Source organism: Triticum dicoccoides, chromosome 7A, assembly GCF_002162155.2.
Source record: "Triticum dicoccoides isolate Atlit2015 ecotype Zavitan chromosome 7A, WEW_v2.0, whole genome shotgun sequence".
NCBI classification, from domain to species: domain Eukaryota; kingdom Viridiplantae; phylum Streptophyta; class Magnoliopsida; order Poales; family Poaceae; genus Triticum; species Triticum dicoccoides.
In genome coordinates this window covers 98572711-98592192 of record NC_041392.1, presented here as the reverse complement: position 1 = coordinate 98592192, position 19482 = coordinate 98572711, and the positions used below count along the sequence as shown (strand labels likewise).

The window sequence follows — 19482 nt, the reverse complement described above, 5'->3', positions numbered from 1 at the left end:
TGTATTCTGCATTCATTGCCTTCTTCCACTTATCATCACGAAGTGCTGCATCAAGAGTCGCTGGCTCATCTGGTTCTCTTGTGGAACAGACCAAGCCATATTTGGTTATATGTTTATAATTTAAAGGCTGAATTAAACCTTGTTGGAGCCGTGTTCGTCGCGAAGGAGGAGCTACAGAGTCCGCAGCCACAGAGGATCCGGAGGGCTGCATGGATGGATCAGCAATAGATCCCGAGGGGGATCCTGCCGCGAACCCAGTAGCAGGTGCAGCAGCAGCCTCAGTCAGCGCGGGGCTGGCCGGATCTTCTGTGGTCGCTGGCTGAGGCGCCTCATCACGGGTGGGTGCAGAAGATCCCAAGGCGGGGACCCGCTCATCATTGCGCGGTCCGGTCGGTTGATCAGCACCGGTGGGGCCAGCTTCAGAGACCCGCGCGGATCCGCGCCGCTGATACGTGATGGGACGGGCGCCGTACCGCGTGCTGCCTGGAGGGACCCGCATGTCGGGGAGGGCCCACGTGTCGATGGTGGAGACGCGCGCATCTGGCGGGGCGGCGCGCACGCCTGCACCTGGCGTCCCTGCACCACCAGATTCCGAGGAGGATCTGGTCAGCGGCTGCGCTGCCGATCCCGAGGAGGATCTGATCTGCTGCTGCTGCGCTGCCGATCCCAAGTGGGATCTGTCCCCTGGCGCGTTGTCTCCTGCCACGGGACACATGAAATATGGCCCGGATTTTTCACCTTGTTGATTATTTTCTTCACAATTTTCTCCTGTTTCATCAACACAAAGCTCATGCATGCCATTAGATGAGTTAGTCAACGAATGATCATCAATATTTAGTCCCCCTTTGTCAAAACTAGTGAGATGGGGGGGGGGGGTAGGAGGAGAATTTCTTCTCGAAGTAGTGCACCGGCGTTTGGGTGGAGATCGGCAAATGGAAACTTAGTTTCATCAAAAACGACATCACAGGAGATGTACACTCGCCCGGTGGAAACATCTAAGCACTTGACACCTTTGTGTTGTGCGCTATAACCAAGAAATACGCACTGTTTTGATCGAAACATGAGCTTGCGGTTGTTGTAGGGACGAAGGTTAGGCCAACATGCACACCCAAATACACGAAGGGACTTATAGTCTGGTTTGGTGTGGAGAAGTCTTTCTATCGGAGTTTCATTATGAATAACACGACTAGGGAGCATGTTGATGATATGGACTGCAGTTAAAAACGCTTCATCCCAGAATTTTAGAGGCATGGATGCGCCGGCTAGAAGGGCAAGGCCAACCTCGACAATATGTCGATGCTTGCGTTCTGCTGACCCGTTTTGCTGGTGAGCATGAGGACATGACACTTGATGTGAGACACCAAGTGTTTGGAAGAAGGAGTTTAACTTTTCGTACTCCCCTCCTCAGTCTGACTGGACAACGATGATTTTGCTGTCAAATTTTCGCTCAACAAGAGCTTGAAAGTTTTTGAACACTTGAAACACATCAGACCGTTTCTTTAAAAGATAGATCCAAGAAAATTTGCTAAAATCATCGATGAAGCTAACATAATAAGTGTGTCTGCCAACAGAAATAGGGGCAGGACCCCAAACATCAGAAAAGATCAATTGTAGTGGTTTGGTAGAAACACTGCTAGAAATAGGGTAAGGCAACTGATGACTTTTAGCTTTCTGACATGAATCACAAAGTGTCTCATTATGACGCTCACCAACAAACGGGAGATTATTTTTCCTAAGAAATTTTTCAACTAAAGAAAAAGATGCATGTCCTAAACGACCATGCCATCGTGTGGACGAGAGCTTGATAGCACCACAAGCATATTTATTTGGTCTTCGAAACTCCGGAATCAACGAATAGAGTCCACCAACGCATCTACCTCGATAGAGAACCGTCCTCGTTGCCTGATCCTTGATCAAAAAGAAGTAAGGGTGAAATTCAAGAAATACATGATTATCAAGGGCAATTCGATGGACAGAAAGAAGACTCTTGTTGGCACTAGGAACATGCAGAATTTTTCTAAGATGAATATTACGATGAGGGGTACGAAATATTGAGTGACCAAAGTGACGTATACTCATACCTTCTCCACTAGCAGTATGGATTTGATCCTTGCCGCGATATTTCTCCTTCATGGTTACTTTTTCGAGCTCATTGGTGATGTGGTTGGTAGCACCACTGTCAACATACCAGTTCGTGTCGACACCATATGAGCCATCAGCCGCCGCAGCGACCTTTTCTTCATCTTGGGAGTCGTAGTCGTCCTCCTCATACTTGTACCAGCAATCTTTTGCTGTATGCCCGACCTTGCCACAGATCTGGCACTTAGGGGTGTCCGGACGGTTCCTGCCGCCGCCACCAGCACCGCGTCCGCGACGTCCTCGGCCACCAGATTGGGGTGGCGCAACACCATGATTGCTGCCGCCGGACCTGTCCTTGTTGCGAGAGGAGCCACGGGAGCAAGAGCCGCCGCCCCGCCCGCGAGTGGCCGCGTTCGCGGATGATTTGAAGCCGCCGCCATCGGCCCCCTGGAAGTGAGCCATGCGCTGATCGAAATTGGATAACATGGCAAAGAGTTCATCAAGGGTTACCCCGGTCACGCGAGCGTCGAGGGCAGACACCAAAGGCTGATAGTCGGCGTCGAGCCCATGGATGATGTAGGAGGCGAGTTCGTCGTCGGGGATCGCCTTGCCTGCGGCGGCTAGCTCATCGGCGTAGCCATGCATGGCGGCGAAGTAGGAGGCAACGGAGAGACTCCCCTTCTGCGCGTTGATGAGGGACGTTCGTATGTTGTTGATGCGGCTGGCAGACTGAGACGAGAACATCCCAGCGAGCATCGTCCAGAGCGCGCCCGCAGTGGTGACCATGGTCACCGTGAGCAGCACCTCACGCGTCAGGTTGTTCAGCAGGTATCCCAGAACCTGCTGATCCTCCCGGACCCAGATTGGGTGGAGAGGGTTGGGCGTTGACGAAACCTCCTTGCCGTCCTTGGTGGTGACGAGGAATTTCGCCGGCTCCGGCTGGGTGCCGTCGACGTAGCCGTAGACACCGGCGCCGCGCAGCTGAGGGATGACTTGCGTGCGCCATAGCACATAATTTGTGCGGGTTAGCTTCTCGGTAACTTGGCTATTGAGGCTGGTTTGGGATGCGCCGGAGGTGGAAGACATGGCTAGGGCTAGATGGAGTTTGTAGGGAGCTTTGATGGGAAAAGGATAGCTCTGACTACCATGTGCGAATAGCTGGAAACGTCTTGCCTGTTGAGGCCGACGGGTACGTGTTAATATAGGCGGGGCGCACCTCCCATACAGCGCATACAAAGTAGTTTGGATACAGGAGATATTCAAGGAGAAGATAGAACTTGGAGAGAAAGAAACAACTCATGTATATCTATCCTATATCTATCCTAACTACCTCCAGGTGCAGGTCAAGGATGACACGCCAATATACGCCAATGTATACCGTACCAATATAACAGCATGTTTGACAAAGGTTACCAAATATTGCTGTTCTGGCTATCAGCAACAACTTGTGTTCATCATCATTCAGGCATTACTATTGACATGTATTTTAGACAAATCTCTAGCAGGATGGAGATTCAGCAACACTAAAGCTATGAAATTTCTTAAATTAGTAGTTTCACTGTGATTTATAAGATCGCCGTGTACAGCAGCCTCTTTTGATTTGATATATATGGAAAAAAAGTGAAACTTAACATCTTCCTTTGCTAGCAAATATATGCCAGTTTATCCAAATCCAACTTTAATTTTTCTTGCTCCTATATATTTACATAAATTCCTATTATTTTATTGTCCAAATAGATGGACGCGGCAACGCTCACCACCCATGATGTAGTAACATATATGGGTAGTGTGCTTTCAAAAAATCAAGACATTGACTACAAGTCAAATCTTTGTGCGTTTACTGCAGAGCCTAATCCACTAATTGATGCAATAATCCACTAATGTGATCATCTGTGTGGGTAAGGAAAACGAATGCAGAGGAGATGAGAGCACTATCTAATACAGAGAGCAATAGGGAATGGTGTACCTGAATGCCAAAACTTCAAGACGACAATCGCCTGTGTATAATCGTTTTTTTCGTTCCAGAGGCGTCCTCATGGAGCCTACTTACACACGCTGACACGCCACAATCATCTATAGAATCCATAGTTTTAAATAGCTATAGCCCGCTATAGCCTTTTCAGCAGGGTGCCGCTAAATGGTCTCATGTACCAATAGCCCGCTATAGCTCCGTTATAGCTAATTTGGAGGTCCACCGCTATTTAGCATAGCCAGCTATTTAAAACATTGATAAAATCCTACACATGCAATTGTTTCAGTTTCACGTATGATCGTGGGATAGTTGCGTTGTGCTTCAGTATTGCTCTAGAGACACTGCCATGCAATCCGCCATTTGTAAGCAAGAACATCTCTGCGGAACAAAGCTTAAATGTCAATACTATATGTCATAGGGCACAACCTTAAATCACCTAGACCGTGGTGATACAAGAGATACTTCCATTTCACCCAAGAATCTGTGTCTCCTTTCGTTCCAAAGGATAGGATTTCTATAGGAAAATTTTCTTTAGAGCCATCTGGTTTGTAGGAATTCAATCCTATTTCTATGATGAAATTATTCCTATCCTTCATATTTCATAAGAAAATAAACATCAGCCTAGTGAGAAAAAAAATCTATGATGTGAACCAAAGAGCATCACCTTTCCTATTCCTATTCATAGGATTTGAGATACATGTCATCCCGTTTCCTATGACTTTCCTATTCCTATGATTTTCCTACCCTATGAAATTGATGTGAAGCAATTTTTAGTATAGTATATGATAGTATGATTAGTTTTGACACTAAAAATTGGCTTGCCAATATTTAGGCAGGTCAAAAAATTGTCTAACAATTGATTGGCTATACTCACTATGCACACCTCTCAAAACTTGCCATTTTTTTGGCAAGTTTAGGAACTGTCAAATGCTGGCATGCCAACATATTAGGTAACCTATTTTTGGCAGCCAACCAAGCATGGTCTAAATGGTATGAGTTGGTGAAAGGCAAATGACCATCAAACCCAGTTACTCATGAATTAATTTTGGATGTTAATCCTCACTTAACAGAGTTAATTAATCCTATGTTCAACAATAGTTTTTTTTACATAGCGTATATATAGCTTGCGCAGAATATGTTTGCACATGTTAAATTACTAATCAAAGCCTCAAAGGTAAAGTTGATGTTACCGTATAGTCGGACATGCAACTTGGGTAGAGATTAGCCAACGATAGAAAAAAATAGTGTATTGACATACGGTTCTGCTAATCGACTTTAGTGAGTTCTATCTTGTTGTTTGACAGATTCTTCCTCATGCCCTCCAAAAACTTGACCAATAGGTGGACATCATCTTCACCATCTTGGTATATGATTTCACTAAGCCTAAGGTTCTCGCACTTGAAATCCGCTAGGTCCTCAAAATATGAGTGGCGGCGTTGGATCAACTCCTCTCTAGGTCCAAAATTCGAGACCTGTTGAACAACATGAAGGAATTAATATTACGGATTAAATTGAGTTAAGGTAATAATTCATGAAAGAAGAAGTAGTAGCACCTTGCAGCAGCAGAAAGTGAGCTTCTGCAGGTTATGCGAGTTCCGAAGGTATTGCTGCAGCCCGAGGAAGTCGTCGCTGATATGACACTCGTCCAGGAACAAGGTTCTTAGGTTCTTGAAGTTGTATACAGGAAGATCCTCACAATCTGGATACAAACGCAACTGTAACCGGCCCAGACAGTCATTTTATTATCTTTAAAAGGCTATAAAACTGCGTACAGAAGGGGATGCCAAGAGCAAGAGCAACATACCATGACCACAAACTGCGACAACTGCAAGCTTGTCACATTAGACAGCGCGCCAATAATATTCAGTTCGAGCATAGTTGGGGTGAGGAATTCAGCGTAATGGTACCAGGGCTTCATGTCCTCGATCACGGGCAGATGAATCGATGCATCGACAAGAGACGGCATGCTATGTGGCTCTCTATAATCAACAATGTGCTCAAACTCCCCGTCCAAGCAGAGAGAAACAAGAGCAGGAGTGTCTATAACCAACGCAAAAGTATTATCATCATGACCAAAGGAGACACTATCGACGACCAATTTCTTCAGTGAGGAGGAGGCGATGTTGATATTGCAGGTGATATAGTAGTTGCAGTTTTCCAGTTCCAAGTCCTCCAGAGCAGGGCAGCGGGAGCTGACGTGACTCGCAATATCTTCCATGTTCAAGTTCAGGCCGGAAAGATGCAGCCTTCTGAGCCGGCAAGGGCGTGTGTCATCTAGACCCATGGCGCGGCGGACCCAGCGGTGAGTAAGGTGTCGACGCTGGTACGACCCGAGATTAGTTGCGTGCAGTCGAAAGGCGTCCAGAAACGCGATGTCATGGCTGCCTAGAAGGCTGGTGGTGAAGTCCTCGAAGTTGTTGTGGGTGCCGAACTCCTGCTCGTCGACGTCGAGGCACGACACGGCGCACCAGAGGTGCCTCCACCTCGTGGACAACACGCACGTCTGCGCCACCTGCAGGGCCTTGACGCGCGACATGATGGCGTGGAGGAGATCGTCCGGCAGGGCGCTCAGCCGGTCGTCGTCGTGCCCGACGCCGCCGCCCCCAACACCGGTGTTGCAACCGCCGCCTGCATGGCGCGGCGCCGCCATGAGTCCGATAAGGATTGGAAGGAAGGGAATCGGGGATCGATGTCACAAGGATGGGGTTGCTCGCAGGAAAACAAAATGTCACGAGGGTGGGACACAAGGGCCGGATGGGCCTGGTTGTAGGCCTGTAGGGCCGGGTGTTTTTCCTTTTCTTTCGGCCATCTGATTATACATACATACTGGGGCCAAAAATGCTAGACTTACGGGATTTCCCCTACGGACGACGGTTACGGGATTGCGTGTCCTACTCTCATTCATACTTAGGCAGCTCATGCTTGGTGGTTGAGGGCGTCACCGATCATGCAACGCTGCAGACAATGGCTTGTCGGGAAGCAATGGCGCTCGCCGCTCGGGGACGATTTGATGCTTCCAAAATCTCACAGTTTCCTACGATTGCAAACAGGTGGTGAATAATATTCGGAAGGGCGCCCGGGGTAGCTATATATGGGTCTATCATTACAGAGATTAACTTGGAGCTTTAAGTTTTAATTGTAATTTCATTTTTGAAGGCTGGACTGTTAACCGTGAGGCCCATAGTTTAGCTAAGCATTTTCATAGTCTCAGTCCAGGACGCGACGTCTGGCTGGCTACCCCGCATGATCCGAATGTATTCCCACCTCGTGTGGATTTTGATAATAAAGCTTAGCTTTTCCCTAAAAAAAATCTGATTATATATCTTCTACTAAAAAAATTGATTATGTACCTTTTCTTATATGTTGCAAAAATAAATAAGACCTGACAACACCAGCGCATCCTATCTTGCATGCAACCCGGTTTAACATCGGGGCACCAAACACATTGATACTGACTTGCACTTCGTTCGAGATAGGGTGGCTCTACGCGAAGTTCGAGTTCTCCATGTTCCCTCCAATTCTCAGTTTGCGGATGTTTTTACCAAAGGGTTGCCATTACAAGTGTTCACAATTTTTCGGTCCAGCCTGAATATCCTTTCGAACGGAGTGCGGCTGAGGAGGGGGGAGGGATGTTAGACTTTGTATTTTCTCCTGTACATTGGAACGTTGATGCCTGTTGTACACACCTGGGTTTGTAGGATCAGACCACGCCAAGGCCTACATGCCTGAGTTGTAGGGCATGCGGTTCACTTCTCCGAGGGTCATATATATGTACTGTGTATTAATTTTGCAATCAATCAAGGAAACATACTTTTCAACTCATCTATGACACGTGAACCAACATGTGGTTGGATGATTAGACGGATGGTGGTCCCCAGCCCGTCAGGGTTCAAGTTCCGATACTTGCATTATTTATTGATTTATTTCAGGATTTCTGGCGATGCGCTTTCAATGGGAGGAAACGTTTCCGTCGATGACGAGGCACCTACGGTGACTTTGTATATCTCAAGATGATATGCTGGCTCAGTCAGCTCATAGGGGTAGAGTGCACGTGTGTAAATTCATATGGGTGAGTGTATGCACGTATGTATGAGCGCTTGCATCCGTACTGTGTTAAAAAAAACTCATGTATGACACGTCACATATTTTTGCCTGCTGTGTATCCCACTTATCACTAGGTCATACTTTTGCTTAATCTTGCTACATAATACATGTAGGGATCATTTTATTCGCCACTCCTTTTTTTGGCATGCACCATTAATTGGGGAAGCATGGCGAACAAACATGCCCCCGAGTCAGACGGACGCCAAGTTCTCAAAACTAGATGATACTCCGCACGTTGTTGCGGGAATATTTACAATACATTTTGATGATATGTGATTTCTATAGAATGTGAATAGTGATACTACGTAAACTAAAATTGCAAATCCATACGCTTTATTGTGTTTGATTAATATATTATAAAATATCTAATATATGTTTGCATGTTGAGGTGGACATTTTCATATGCATGAATGCATGTTGTGGTGGGCCTTTTGCCATGCATGTTGCTTGATGATGTGGCATGCTTGCATGTTGAGAGAAATATGTTAGTGGGGGCTAGCTATTTAGATATAGAAGATTCCCCCTCCGTAGAAAAAAAAAAGAACCTTCTGGAGAAAAACGATCCATCACTAGCTACCCTAAACTACAAGGGTATGAACTACAAGGGTATGTTTTGATCACACCCACACCAGACACCACACTTTGCCACAATCGTGCTACTAGCTGTTTTGCGGCAACAATTTGTTTCATTGTCACATTTGTGGCACACCGCATATTCTTCGGAGTCCACTCCCACACTTGTCATTAGCACTTTTGCCTCGCCATAATTTCATTTTGGGTGGTGTGGGGGGGAATTGTGGCCAACTATGATTATGAACCAAACATACATGCCCTAGACCCCGCGTCCTCAACGTCGTCATCGATCGTGTGAAACCACACACACATCCAGCTCATCCGCTCCTTGCGATGTGTGCACCGCGTGGCGCCGCCGGCGTGGAGCAGCCGACCTATCGATGGATCGGAGTAGCGAGTGAGCATTGAAGGCAGGGGCGTCGATCGAGACAAGCGCCGGGGAGAGGAGATCGAAGCAAAATATTTCCTATTAATGGTGCTGCATTAATATTATTTCTACGGAATATATGTAGTACTGCATTGTTGATTTCCTATTACTAGTATAATATCCAAAAAAAGATTTCCAATTATAATTAGTACTAGACTAGAAGGCTTGCGTAGAACCAATGGCGTCGCCCACCGCTCCCTGGCTAGCTGAGCTGTGCCGGCGGCAGTTTCCAACCCTTCGCGACCTGCAACCCTGCTAACTTTGTCCAACTCGAGCCTCGAGGAACACATGACCTCCTCGCCGGCTCCTCGTCGTTGACCAGCTCCGTCCCGTCAGATCTCGTCGGCCGACCGATCCGTCTTTCTCCCTGCGCGCAGGTGTGCCAGCACTACGTGCTTGGTAAGGCACGTCAAGGCCGCCAGCCCGGGCCGTGCCTATGGCTGCGCGCTTGCTTGCGGTCGCGCTCTCGGCCGCCATCCTCTTGGTCGCGGTCGGCGGCCGCGGCGTCTTCCCCGTCTCCGGCGCGGGGAGGCCGAGCGTGGAGCGTGAGCTCGACGCGGCGCGAGCAGCCATACGGCGCGCGGCGCGGCGCCATGGCAACAACGCCAGCTCCGCGGCGGGCACGTGGTTCCGCGGCGACGACGTGGACTATGCTCTCCTCGCGAGGGTCTACCGCAACCCGGCAGCCTTCCACCGGTAAGACATGTATATCGACGTCGTCAGCCACCCACCGCCGACGCCAAACAGCAACCGCCGTTCCTTCTCCTGCCGATCTTGATTAATTATTCACACGCGTACTCATGGTGATGGCGTGGCACGGTGGCAGGAGCTACGTGGAGATGGAGAGGCGGTTCAAGGTATACGTGTACGAGGAGGGGGAGCCGCCGCTCCTGCACCTGGGGCTCTGCAAGGACATCTACACCATCGAGGGCCGCTTCATCGAGCAGCTCGAGCTCCTGGCGCCGCCGGCGTCCGGCGTCCGGACGTGGGACGCCGACCGCGCGCACGCCTTCTTCCTCCCCTTCAGCGTCGTCCAGATGGTGGAGCTCGCGTACCGGCCCCTCTCCTACGACCGCGCCCCGCTCCTCTCCCTCGTCGGCGACTACGTCCGCGTCGTCGCCTCCCGCCACCCCTTCTGGAACCGCTCCGCCGGCGCCGACCACTTCATGCTCTCCTGCCACGACTGGGTACGCCCGTACCGCGCATGCACAAAATAATCAACTTTCTCGCTTCTCGCTTCTTCACCGATGATTAGTACAACTTCATTGTGTGCAGGCTCCTGACGTGTCCAAGGGGGACCCGGAGCTGTACGCCAACGGCATCCGCGCGCTCTGCAACGCCAACACGTCCGAGGGGTTCCGGCCGGGGAAGGACGTGAGCATCCCGGAGATCAACCTCTACACCGGCGACACGCCGCGGCAGCTCCTGGGGCCCTCGCCGGGGCTGTCGGCGAGGCCCTACCTGGCCTTCTTCGCCGGCGGGCAGCATGGCCACATCCGCGAACTCCTGCTCCGCCACTGGAAGGGCCGCGACCCGGCCACCTTCCCCGTGTACGAGTACGACCTCCCCTCCGCCACCGGCAACAGCAGCAGCCACAAACGGCGAGGCCGCGACCGGCAGAGCGACTACTTCGCCTACATGCACCGCTCCCGATTCTGCCTGTGCCCCAGCGGGCACGAGGTGGCGAGCCCGCGCGTGGTGGAGGCCATCCACGCCGGCTGCATCCCCGTGCTGGTGACGGACGGCTACGCGCCGCCATTCGCCGACGTGCTGCGGTGGGAGTCCTTCTCGGTGTCCGTGCCCGTCGCCGACATCCCCAGGCTGAAGGAGGTGCTGGAGAGGATACCGACGGCGGAGGTGGAGCGGCTCCGGGAAGGGGTGCGGCTGGTGAAGCGGCACTTCACGCTGCGGCAGCCGCCGGAGAGGCTCGACATGTTCCACATGATCCTGCACTCCGTCTGGCTCAGGAGGCTCAACTTCAGACTCGACCACTAGCCAGTTCAGACTTCTGATCACTGATAATACTAGTAGACAAAAATTTAGAACAGAGAACACCGTGCAACACCCTGGGTTTTCCTCCTAATTAACATGCTCTACATTTTATTCTCATATCCCTTTTTTGACTCTGGGTCACGGAAGATCATGTTTACGGTGAGGGGTTGGGATTTTCGAACGTTTTAACAACAGTTTTTGTTGGACGGGGGTGACAGTTTCTTCAAAGCGGCTTGACATTTTCTCAAATGATGGCTAATACCCGCCATCCTCCCAGAAAATATCATATTATTCTGAAGAAATTGTCACCCCTAATACAACTAAAACCGTAAGAAAAAACACTCAAAATGTCTCCCAGTGAACAGTCGACAGTTAGCTTTTACGAGATCCGAAGATACGGAATTAAAGTAGTTGACTAGGTACGAGCGGACACACTCATGCTAGAAGTCAGTCTTCTCTTTTGGATAGCCTTCCGAGGCTGATTTTGCTCCCACATGATAGTTTTCTTCGTAATGTAGGTTATTATCACGTCAACTACTGAACGTGATTTTTAACTTCTCCTTTAGGATCCTAGTGAAATTTGAGAAAAGGAGAACGCGAGCGCAATAAAATTTTAAAACTATGACTAATGTAAAACAAAAGGTAAAAAGTGATGCAAAATGAACTCACCAACGTGGCCCAAAGCGACCGCAAGTGGGGCCGGGTAGGTGTTTATTGGGGCCAGTTGCATTGTAACATCCCCGGTGTCATGTTACAGTGACCTCACACTAATGGTGCCATGTCATCGAGTTTAACTAAGCCAAATTGCCACTTGATAAAAATCAAAGCCAATTTCAAATTAAACATACAAGTCAAATTCAAATTCAGATTTCAAGTCAAAATATTATTTCTCCAAACTATAAAACTAAAATGTTCGCATTTTAGTATAAATTCCCTTGATCATTTTCATGTTAAAACCAACATCATTTGACTCACCAATACCCTAGTAAATGAAGAAGTGGCCCAATAGCACTTATGTGGAGCATTTAAATTCAAACATAAATTGGATGGATTTGAAACAACCCCCAAACCTTGTGGGCAACTCCATAGTATCGCCAAGTATTTTAGTGACAAGTCTCCCATTTAGTGAAAATCATTTGGTACAAAAGAAAAAGACAAAACAATAGCTAAAGCAGAAAAAAGAGAGAGAAAAGAATAAAAGGAAAACCACAACTGTGCACTTAAACGACCCAATGAACAGTGTAGCCTAGCCCATGTCTAGTCTCCTTCAACCTCTTGTTCATCTGCGTCGCGCTGGAGGCCGCGCACTCGCTCACTCCATGGATGGCCATGAGGCGACCATCCGACGATGCCCCGACGAGGGTAAGGCCACCCGACCTAGATACGTCTCCATCATAGCTACTTTTCCAAACTCATTTGCTTTGTTTTGGACTCTAATTTGTATGATTTGAATGAAACTAACCTGGACTGACGCTGTTTTCAGCAGAATTGTCATGGTGTTATTTTCGTGCAGAAATAAAAGTTCTCGGATTGACCTGAAATTTTATGAAGAATATTTTTGGAATATATAAAAAATACTGGCGAAAGAATCAACCAAAGGGGACCCACCAGGTAACCACAAGGGTGGGAGCGGGCCCTACGCACCTAGGCGCGCCCCTGGCTTGTGGGTCCCCTGGACCTCCTCCGACCTCAACTCCAACTTTATATAACCCTGGGAGAAAAAAATCAGACAGAAGGATTCATTGCGTTTTACGATACAGAGCCACGCCACCTTCTGTTCTTCATCGGAAGGGCTGATCTGGAGTCTGTTCGGGGCTTCGGAGAGGGGGATTCGTCATCATCATCATCACCAACCTTCCCCCATTACCAATTTCATGATGTTCACTGCCGTGCGTGAGTAATTCCATCGTAGGCTTACTGGACGGTGATGAGTTGAATGAGATTTATCATGTAATCGAGTTATTTTTGTTAGGGTTTGATCCCTGGTATCCACTATGTTCTGATTGATGTTGCTATGACTTTGCTATGCTTAATGCTTGTCACTAGGGTCCGTGTGTCATGATTTCAGATCTAAACCTATTATGTTTTCATGAATACATTTGTGTTCTTGATCCAATCTTGCAAGTTGTAGACACCTATTACGAGTTATGATTCACATACCCCAAGGTGACAATAATTGGGATTCTTTCTGGTGTTTACTGTAGTTTGAGGAGTTCATTTATTCACTAAGTGCTAATGCTTTGGTCCCGTTCTTTATTAAAAGGAGGCCTTAATATCCCATAGTTTCCATTAGGACCCCGCTGCCATGGGAGGATAGGACAAAGGATGTCATGCAAGTTCTTTCTCATAAGCACGCATGACTATATACGGAATACATGCCTATATTATATTAATGATTTGGAGCTAGTTCTGTGTCACCCTAGGTTATAATTGTTGCATGATGAATGTCACCCGACATAATTATCCATCACTGATCCATTGCCTACGAGCTTTTCACATATTGATCTTTGCTAAGTTACTTTGCCGTTGCCACTGTTACAATTGCTACAAAACCGCTGCTCTCACTTTTATCACTGTTACCGTTACTTTCATATTACTTTGCTACTAAAAACTTTGCTGCAGATATTGAGTATTTCAGGTGTGGTTGAATTGACAACTCAGCTGCTAATACTTGGGAATATTCTTTCGCTCCCCTTGCGTCGAATTGATACGTCTCCAATGTATCTATAATTTTTGAAGAATTCATGCCAATATATTATCATTCTTGGAATATTTTACAATCATTTTATAGCAACTTTATATCATTTTTTGGGACTAACCTATTGACCCAGTGCCTAGTGCCAGTTGTTGTTTTTTGCTTGTTTTTTACATCGCAGAAAATTAATATCAAATGGAGTCCAAACACCGCAAAACTTTTTGTGGATTTTTTATTGGCCAGAAGACTCCCGATGGGCCAAAGCAGCACCTGGGGGGTTCCCACAAGGGGGCCATAACCCACCAGGGCACGCCAGGGCCCCCTGGCGCACCCAGGTGCGTTGTGCCCACCTCGGTGACCTCCCGCACCCCTTCTTTGCACTACAAATTCCCAAATATCCCGAAACCCTTCGGGGTTAACCTAGATCAGAAGTTCCACTGCCGCAGGGCTCCGGAGCCACCGAAAACCAATCTAGACCCATTCTGGCACCCTACCGGAGGGGGGAATCATCTCCGGTGGCCCTCTTCCTCATCCCGGCGGCCACCACGATGAGGAGGGAGTAGTCCACCCTCGGTGCTAAGGGTTTGTACCAGTAGCTATGTGTTTTATCTCTTTGTCTCTCGTGATCTATATCATGGTCTCTGTTAATATAGTCGGATCATATGATGTTTCTCCCCTCTATACTCTTGTTGTGATGAATTGAATCTTTACCCTTTGAAGTTTTGTCATGTCGGATTGAATGTTCAGATTTGAGAACACATGATGTATGTCTTGCGGTATGAATACTTGAGGCGACATTGGGGTATCTTATTGATTCACTTGATATACGTTATGGCACTCAACTTGTGGATTCCTGCGGTGATATTGGGGTAATCTATGCATAGGGGTTGGTGCATGTTTTTATTATATTTTCTCCGATAGAAACTTTGGGGTCTCCTTGTAGTTCTTTGTGTGGATTGAGTATTATGAATATGAATTTGCATTGGTGTTATGATGACCCACAAGTGTAGGGGATCTATCGTAGCCTTTTCGATAAGTAAGAGTGTCGAACCCAACGAGGAGCAGAAGGAAATGATAAACAGTTTTCAGTAAGGTATTCTCTGCAAGCACTGAAATTATCGGTAACAGATAGTTTTGTGATAAGGTATTTTGTAAAGAGTAACAAGTAATGCAAGTAACTAAGGTGCAGCAAGATGGCCCAATCCTTTTTGTAGCAAAGGACAAGCCTGGACAAACTCTTATATAAACTAAAGCGCTCCCGAGGACACATGGGAATTATCGTCAAGCTAGTTTTCATCACGCTTATACGATTCGCGTTCGGTACTTTGATAATTTGATATGTGGGTGGACCGGTGCTTGGGTACTGTCCTTCCTTGGACAAGCATCCCACTTATGATTAACCCCTATTGCAAGCATCCGCAACTACAATAGAAGTATTAAGGTAAACCTAACCATAGCATGAAACATATGGATCCAAATCAGCCCCTTACGAAGCAACGTATAAACTAGGGTTTAAGCTTCTGTCACTCTAGCAACCCATCATCTACTTATTACTTCCCAATGCCTTCCTCTAGGCCCAAACAATGGTGAAGTATCATGTAGTCGATGTTCACATGATACCACTAGAGGAGAGACAACATACATCTCATCAAAATATCGAGCGAATACCAAATTCACATGACTACTTATAGAAAGACTTCTTCCATGTCCTCAGGAACAAACGTAACTACTCACAAAGCATATTCATGTTCATAATCAAAGGGGTATTAATATGCATAATGGATCTGAACATGTGATCTTCCACCAAATAAACCAACTAGCATCAACTACAAGGAGTAATCAACACTACTAGCAACCCATAAGTACCAATCTGAGACTTAGAGGCAAAGATTGGATACAAGAGATGAACTAGGGTTTGAGATGAGATGGTGCTGGTGAAGATGTTGATGGAGATTGACCCCCTCCCGATGAGAGGATCGTTGGTGATGACGATGGTGACGATTTCCCCCTCCCGGAGGGAAGTTTTCCTGGCTGAACAGCTCCGCCGGAGCCCTAGATTGGTTCCGCCAAGGTTCCGCCTCGTGGCGGCGGAGTTTCTTCCCGAAAGCTTGCTTATGATTTTTTTTCTCCACGAAAGACTCCATATAGCCAAAGATGAGCATCAGAGGGCTGCCAGGGGCCCACGAGGGGTGGGGCGCGCCCAGGGGGTAGGGCGCGCCCCCACCCTCGTGGACGGTGGGTGCCCCCCTCTGGTACTTCTTTTGCCCTATATTTTTTATATATTCTGAAACGTTCTCCCGTCAAGTTTCAGGATTTCTGGAGATGTGCAAAATAGGTCTCTAATATTTGCTCATTTTCCAGCCCAGAATTCCAGCTGGCGGCATTCCCCCTCTTCATGTAAACCTTGTAAAATAAGAGAGAATAGGCATAAGTATTTACATAATGTGTAATAACAACCCATAATTCAATAAATATCGATATAAAAGCATGATGCAAAATGGACTTATCATGTTATTCTAGTACGAACTCTAGGATAGATCGAACGGAAACAATTGCTTTGTGTTATTTTAGTACGAACTCTTGAATAGATCGAATGGAAAGAATAGCTTTGAGGTGGTTTCGTACCCTACAAACAATACCTATCTTTTGTTCTCTGCTAGTAGGAACTCGGGAGTGATTCTTTATTATACTTTGAGGGATAATCATATGATCCAACTATGTTAGCATTGTTGGGAGATTGCACTAGTGAAAGTACATACCCTAGGCTTTGTTTTTAAACATTGCAATACCGTTTTTCTGCCCGTTTACTATTTGCTACCTTACTGTTTTTATTTATTCAGATTATTAAAATATATTTCTATCATCAATATTACACTTTTATCACCATCTCTTCGTCGAACTAGTGCACCTATACAATTTGCCATTGTATTGGGTGTGTTGGGGACACAAGAGATTTCTTGTATTTGGTTGTAGGGTCGTTTGAGAGAGGCTATCTTCATCCTACACCTCTCACGGATCGATAAACCTTAGGTCATCCACTTGAGGGAAAATTGTTACTGTCGTACAAAACTCTGCGCTTGAAGGCCGTCTACAAGAATAAAGTTGCATAGTAGAAATCAAGCTCTTTTCTGGTGCCGTTGCCGGGGAGGTGAGTGCTTGAAGGTATATCTTTAGATCTTACAATTGAATCTTTTAGTTTCTTGTTTTATCACTAGTTTGGTTTATAAAAGAAAACTACAAAAAATGGATTTGAGGTTGCATCATATTATTCATCTTTATAATGTATTTCGTGAAAATGATGGGAAGGGAAATTATGCTCAATTGATAGAAGAAGAATTCAACAGAATGTTTGCTATAAATGATGAGCATGATTGCAATGTTATTAGTATGAATTCTTTGAATATCCATGATGCTAATGATATGCAAAGCCATAAGCTTGGGGATGCTATGTTAATGAAGATGATATTTTTAGTCCCCCAAGATTTGATGTGGAAATTTGTTATAATGATTGCGTGCCTCCTATTTATGATGATTATAATGATGAAAGTGGATTTGGAGAGGTCATGACTTTATTTAGTGATGAACCCACCATTTTGGATGAGGCTTCAATTGACTATGATAACAAAGTTGCTATCTATGACGATTATGGTGATGACATGTATGCTATAAAGAATAATGATAACCATGAAACTTGTCATCGTGATTTTAATTTTCACTCTCATGTTATTTATTTTGTTGAGTTTGCTCCCACTACTATTGATGAGAAGAAATTTGCTTATGTGGAGAGTAACAAGTTTTCTATGCTTTTGTGTCATGAAAAGAATTCTTTATGTGATGGTTATATTGTTGAATTTATTCATGATGCTACTGAAAATTATTATGAGGGAGGAACTTATGCTTGTAGGAATTGCAATAATATCAAGTTTCCTATCAAGTTTCCTCTCTATGTGTTGACAATCTTGAAGTTGTGATTGTTTTGCCTTCCTATGCTAGTTGATTCTTGTTCCCATAAATTGTTTGATCACAAAATCCCTATGCATAGGAAGTGGGTTAGACTTAAATGTGCTTGCCATGTGCTTCATGATGCTCTCTTTGTGTTTCAATTCTTATGTTTTATGCGAGCATCATTGAAATCACCATGCCTAGCTAAAAGGCATTAAAGAAAAGCGCTTGTTGGGAGACAACCCAACACTTTTACCTACTGTTTTTGTGTTTTCACATGATTAGCCCTAATGTAGTAATCATGTGTTATTGCTTTTTTAAAATAAAGTGCTAAGTAAGACCTTTGGGATGGCTTACGGTGATAGTTGATTTGATCTTGCTCAAAAACACAAACTTTTGCGCTGAGGAAATCAATCCTCATTTTTAACAGAAGCGTGATAAAATGCTGATTCTTTTTGCAGAATATTAATAGATAAATTACTCAGGTTTTCCTATTTGTTCAGAATTTTTGGAGTAGCAGAAGTATGGTTGGAGTACAGATTACCACAGACTGTTCTGTTTTTTGACAGATTCTGTTTTCAATGTATAGTTTGCCTGTTTTCTAGTTTCTATGGATTATAGTGCTCAATATAAATTGTGGAAATGATATGCTACAGTAGGCATTGTGCGAGAACAATTATGAATCTTGTCTTTGACAGTACCAAAGTGAAATGGTTTGCTCTTTATCACACTAACTTCTCTCACGAAGTTCCGTTAAGTTTTGTGTGATTGAAGTTTTCAAGTTTTGGGTGAGATTTCGATATGAGGAGAATAAGGAGTGAAAAGAACCTAAGATTGGGGATTCCCAAGGCACCCCAAGTTAATATCTAAGGAAGATCCAAGCAACTAAGCTTGGGGATGCCCCGGAAGGCATCCCCTCTTTCGTCTCCAACATTATCGGTAACGTCACTTGAAGCTATGTTTTCATTCGTCACATGATATGAGTTTTACTTGGATAGTCATTTAATTTTGTTAGTATTTTCTTGCTTTTATTTATAATAATGTTTTTCATCTTTTATCTCAATAAAAGTGACATCTATAGCCCTTAGTATGCTTATTTTACAAGTCTACATGTTGCTTTTTGAAAACAGAAAGTTTATCGATGTTGCAAAAATTACCTAGAAAAGTCAGAAAGTGATAAAATATTGAAACTTTTTTTCAAAATAAGATCTAATAAATTTTCTACAGTGTGGTAAAATTTTCATAATTTTTGGAGTTGAATAAGTATTGATACTCTTGCATTCTTTACAGATTGCACTAGTTTGGCAGATTGCTGTTATGTTTGCATTGTTTGTAAATGTTTGCTTGTTTAATGATTCTATTAGAGGATAGTATTATTAAATATGTAGAGGCATTTCGTATTCAATGTTGAATAATAATTTTAGTGATTTTCTACAGTAGATAATGATAAGGTTTTTGCATTGGTTTATACTAACTTATCTCACACGTTCTTGTTGAGTTTTGTGTGGATGAAACTTTTGAGATTTAGGAAAACCGTGATATGAGAATAATTAAGGAGAAACAAAAGCTCAAACTTGGGGATTCCCAAGGCACCCCAAGATAATATATCAAGAGGTCTCAAGCATCTAAACTTGGGGATGCCCCAATAGGCATCCCACCTTTCCTCTTCAACAATTATCGGTTAGTATCGGTTGAGCC

General features: G+C 45.4%; 1 protein-coding gene across 1 annotated transcript; it reads left to right on the top strand.

The window, feature by feature from the left end:
* Window positions 1-9574: 9574 nt before the first annotated feature.
* Window positions 9575-11244, top strand: LOC119330701 (probable glycosyltransferase At5g25310). The gene is made up of 3 exons (XM_037603819.1): window positions 9575-9851; window positions 9982-10342; window positions 10431-11244. Exons 1-3 carry the CDS (start codon window positions 9592-9594, stop codon window positions 11148-11150), a joined length of 1341 nt encoding a protein of 446 aa, XP_037459716.1. The 5' UTR covers window positions 9575-9591; the 3' UTR covers window positions 11151-11244.
* Window positions 11245-19482: the final 8238 nt, after the last annotated feature.

Coding starts and splice junctions, on each gene's coding strand:
- LOC119330701 (XM_037603819.1), top strand. CDS start 9,592: ATGGCTGCGCGCTTGCTTGCGGTCGCGCTCTCGGCCGCCATCCTCTTG. Junction 9,852..9,981: donor AACCCGGCAGCCTTCCACCG/GTAAGACATGTA, acceptor GCACGGTGGCAG/GAGCTACGTGGAGATGGAGA. Junction 10,343..10,430: donor TGCTCTCCTGCCACGACTGG/GTACGCCCGTAC, acceptor CATTGTGTGCAG/GCTCCTGACGTGTCCAAGGG.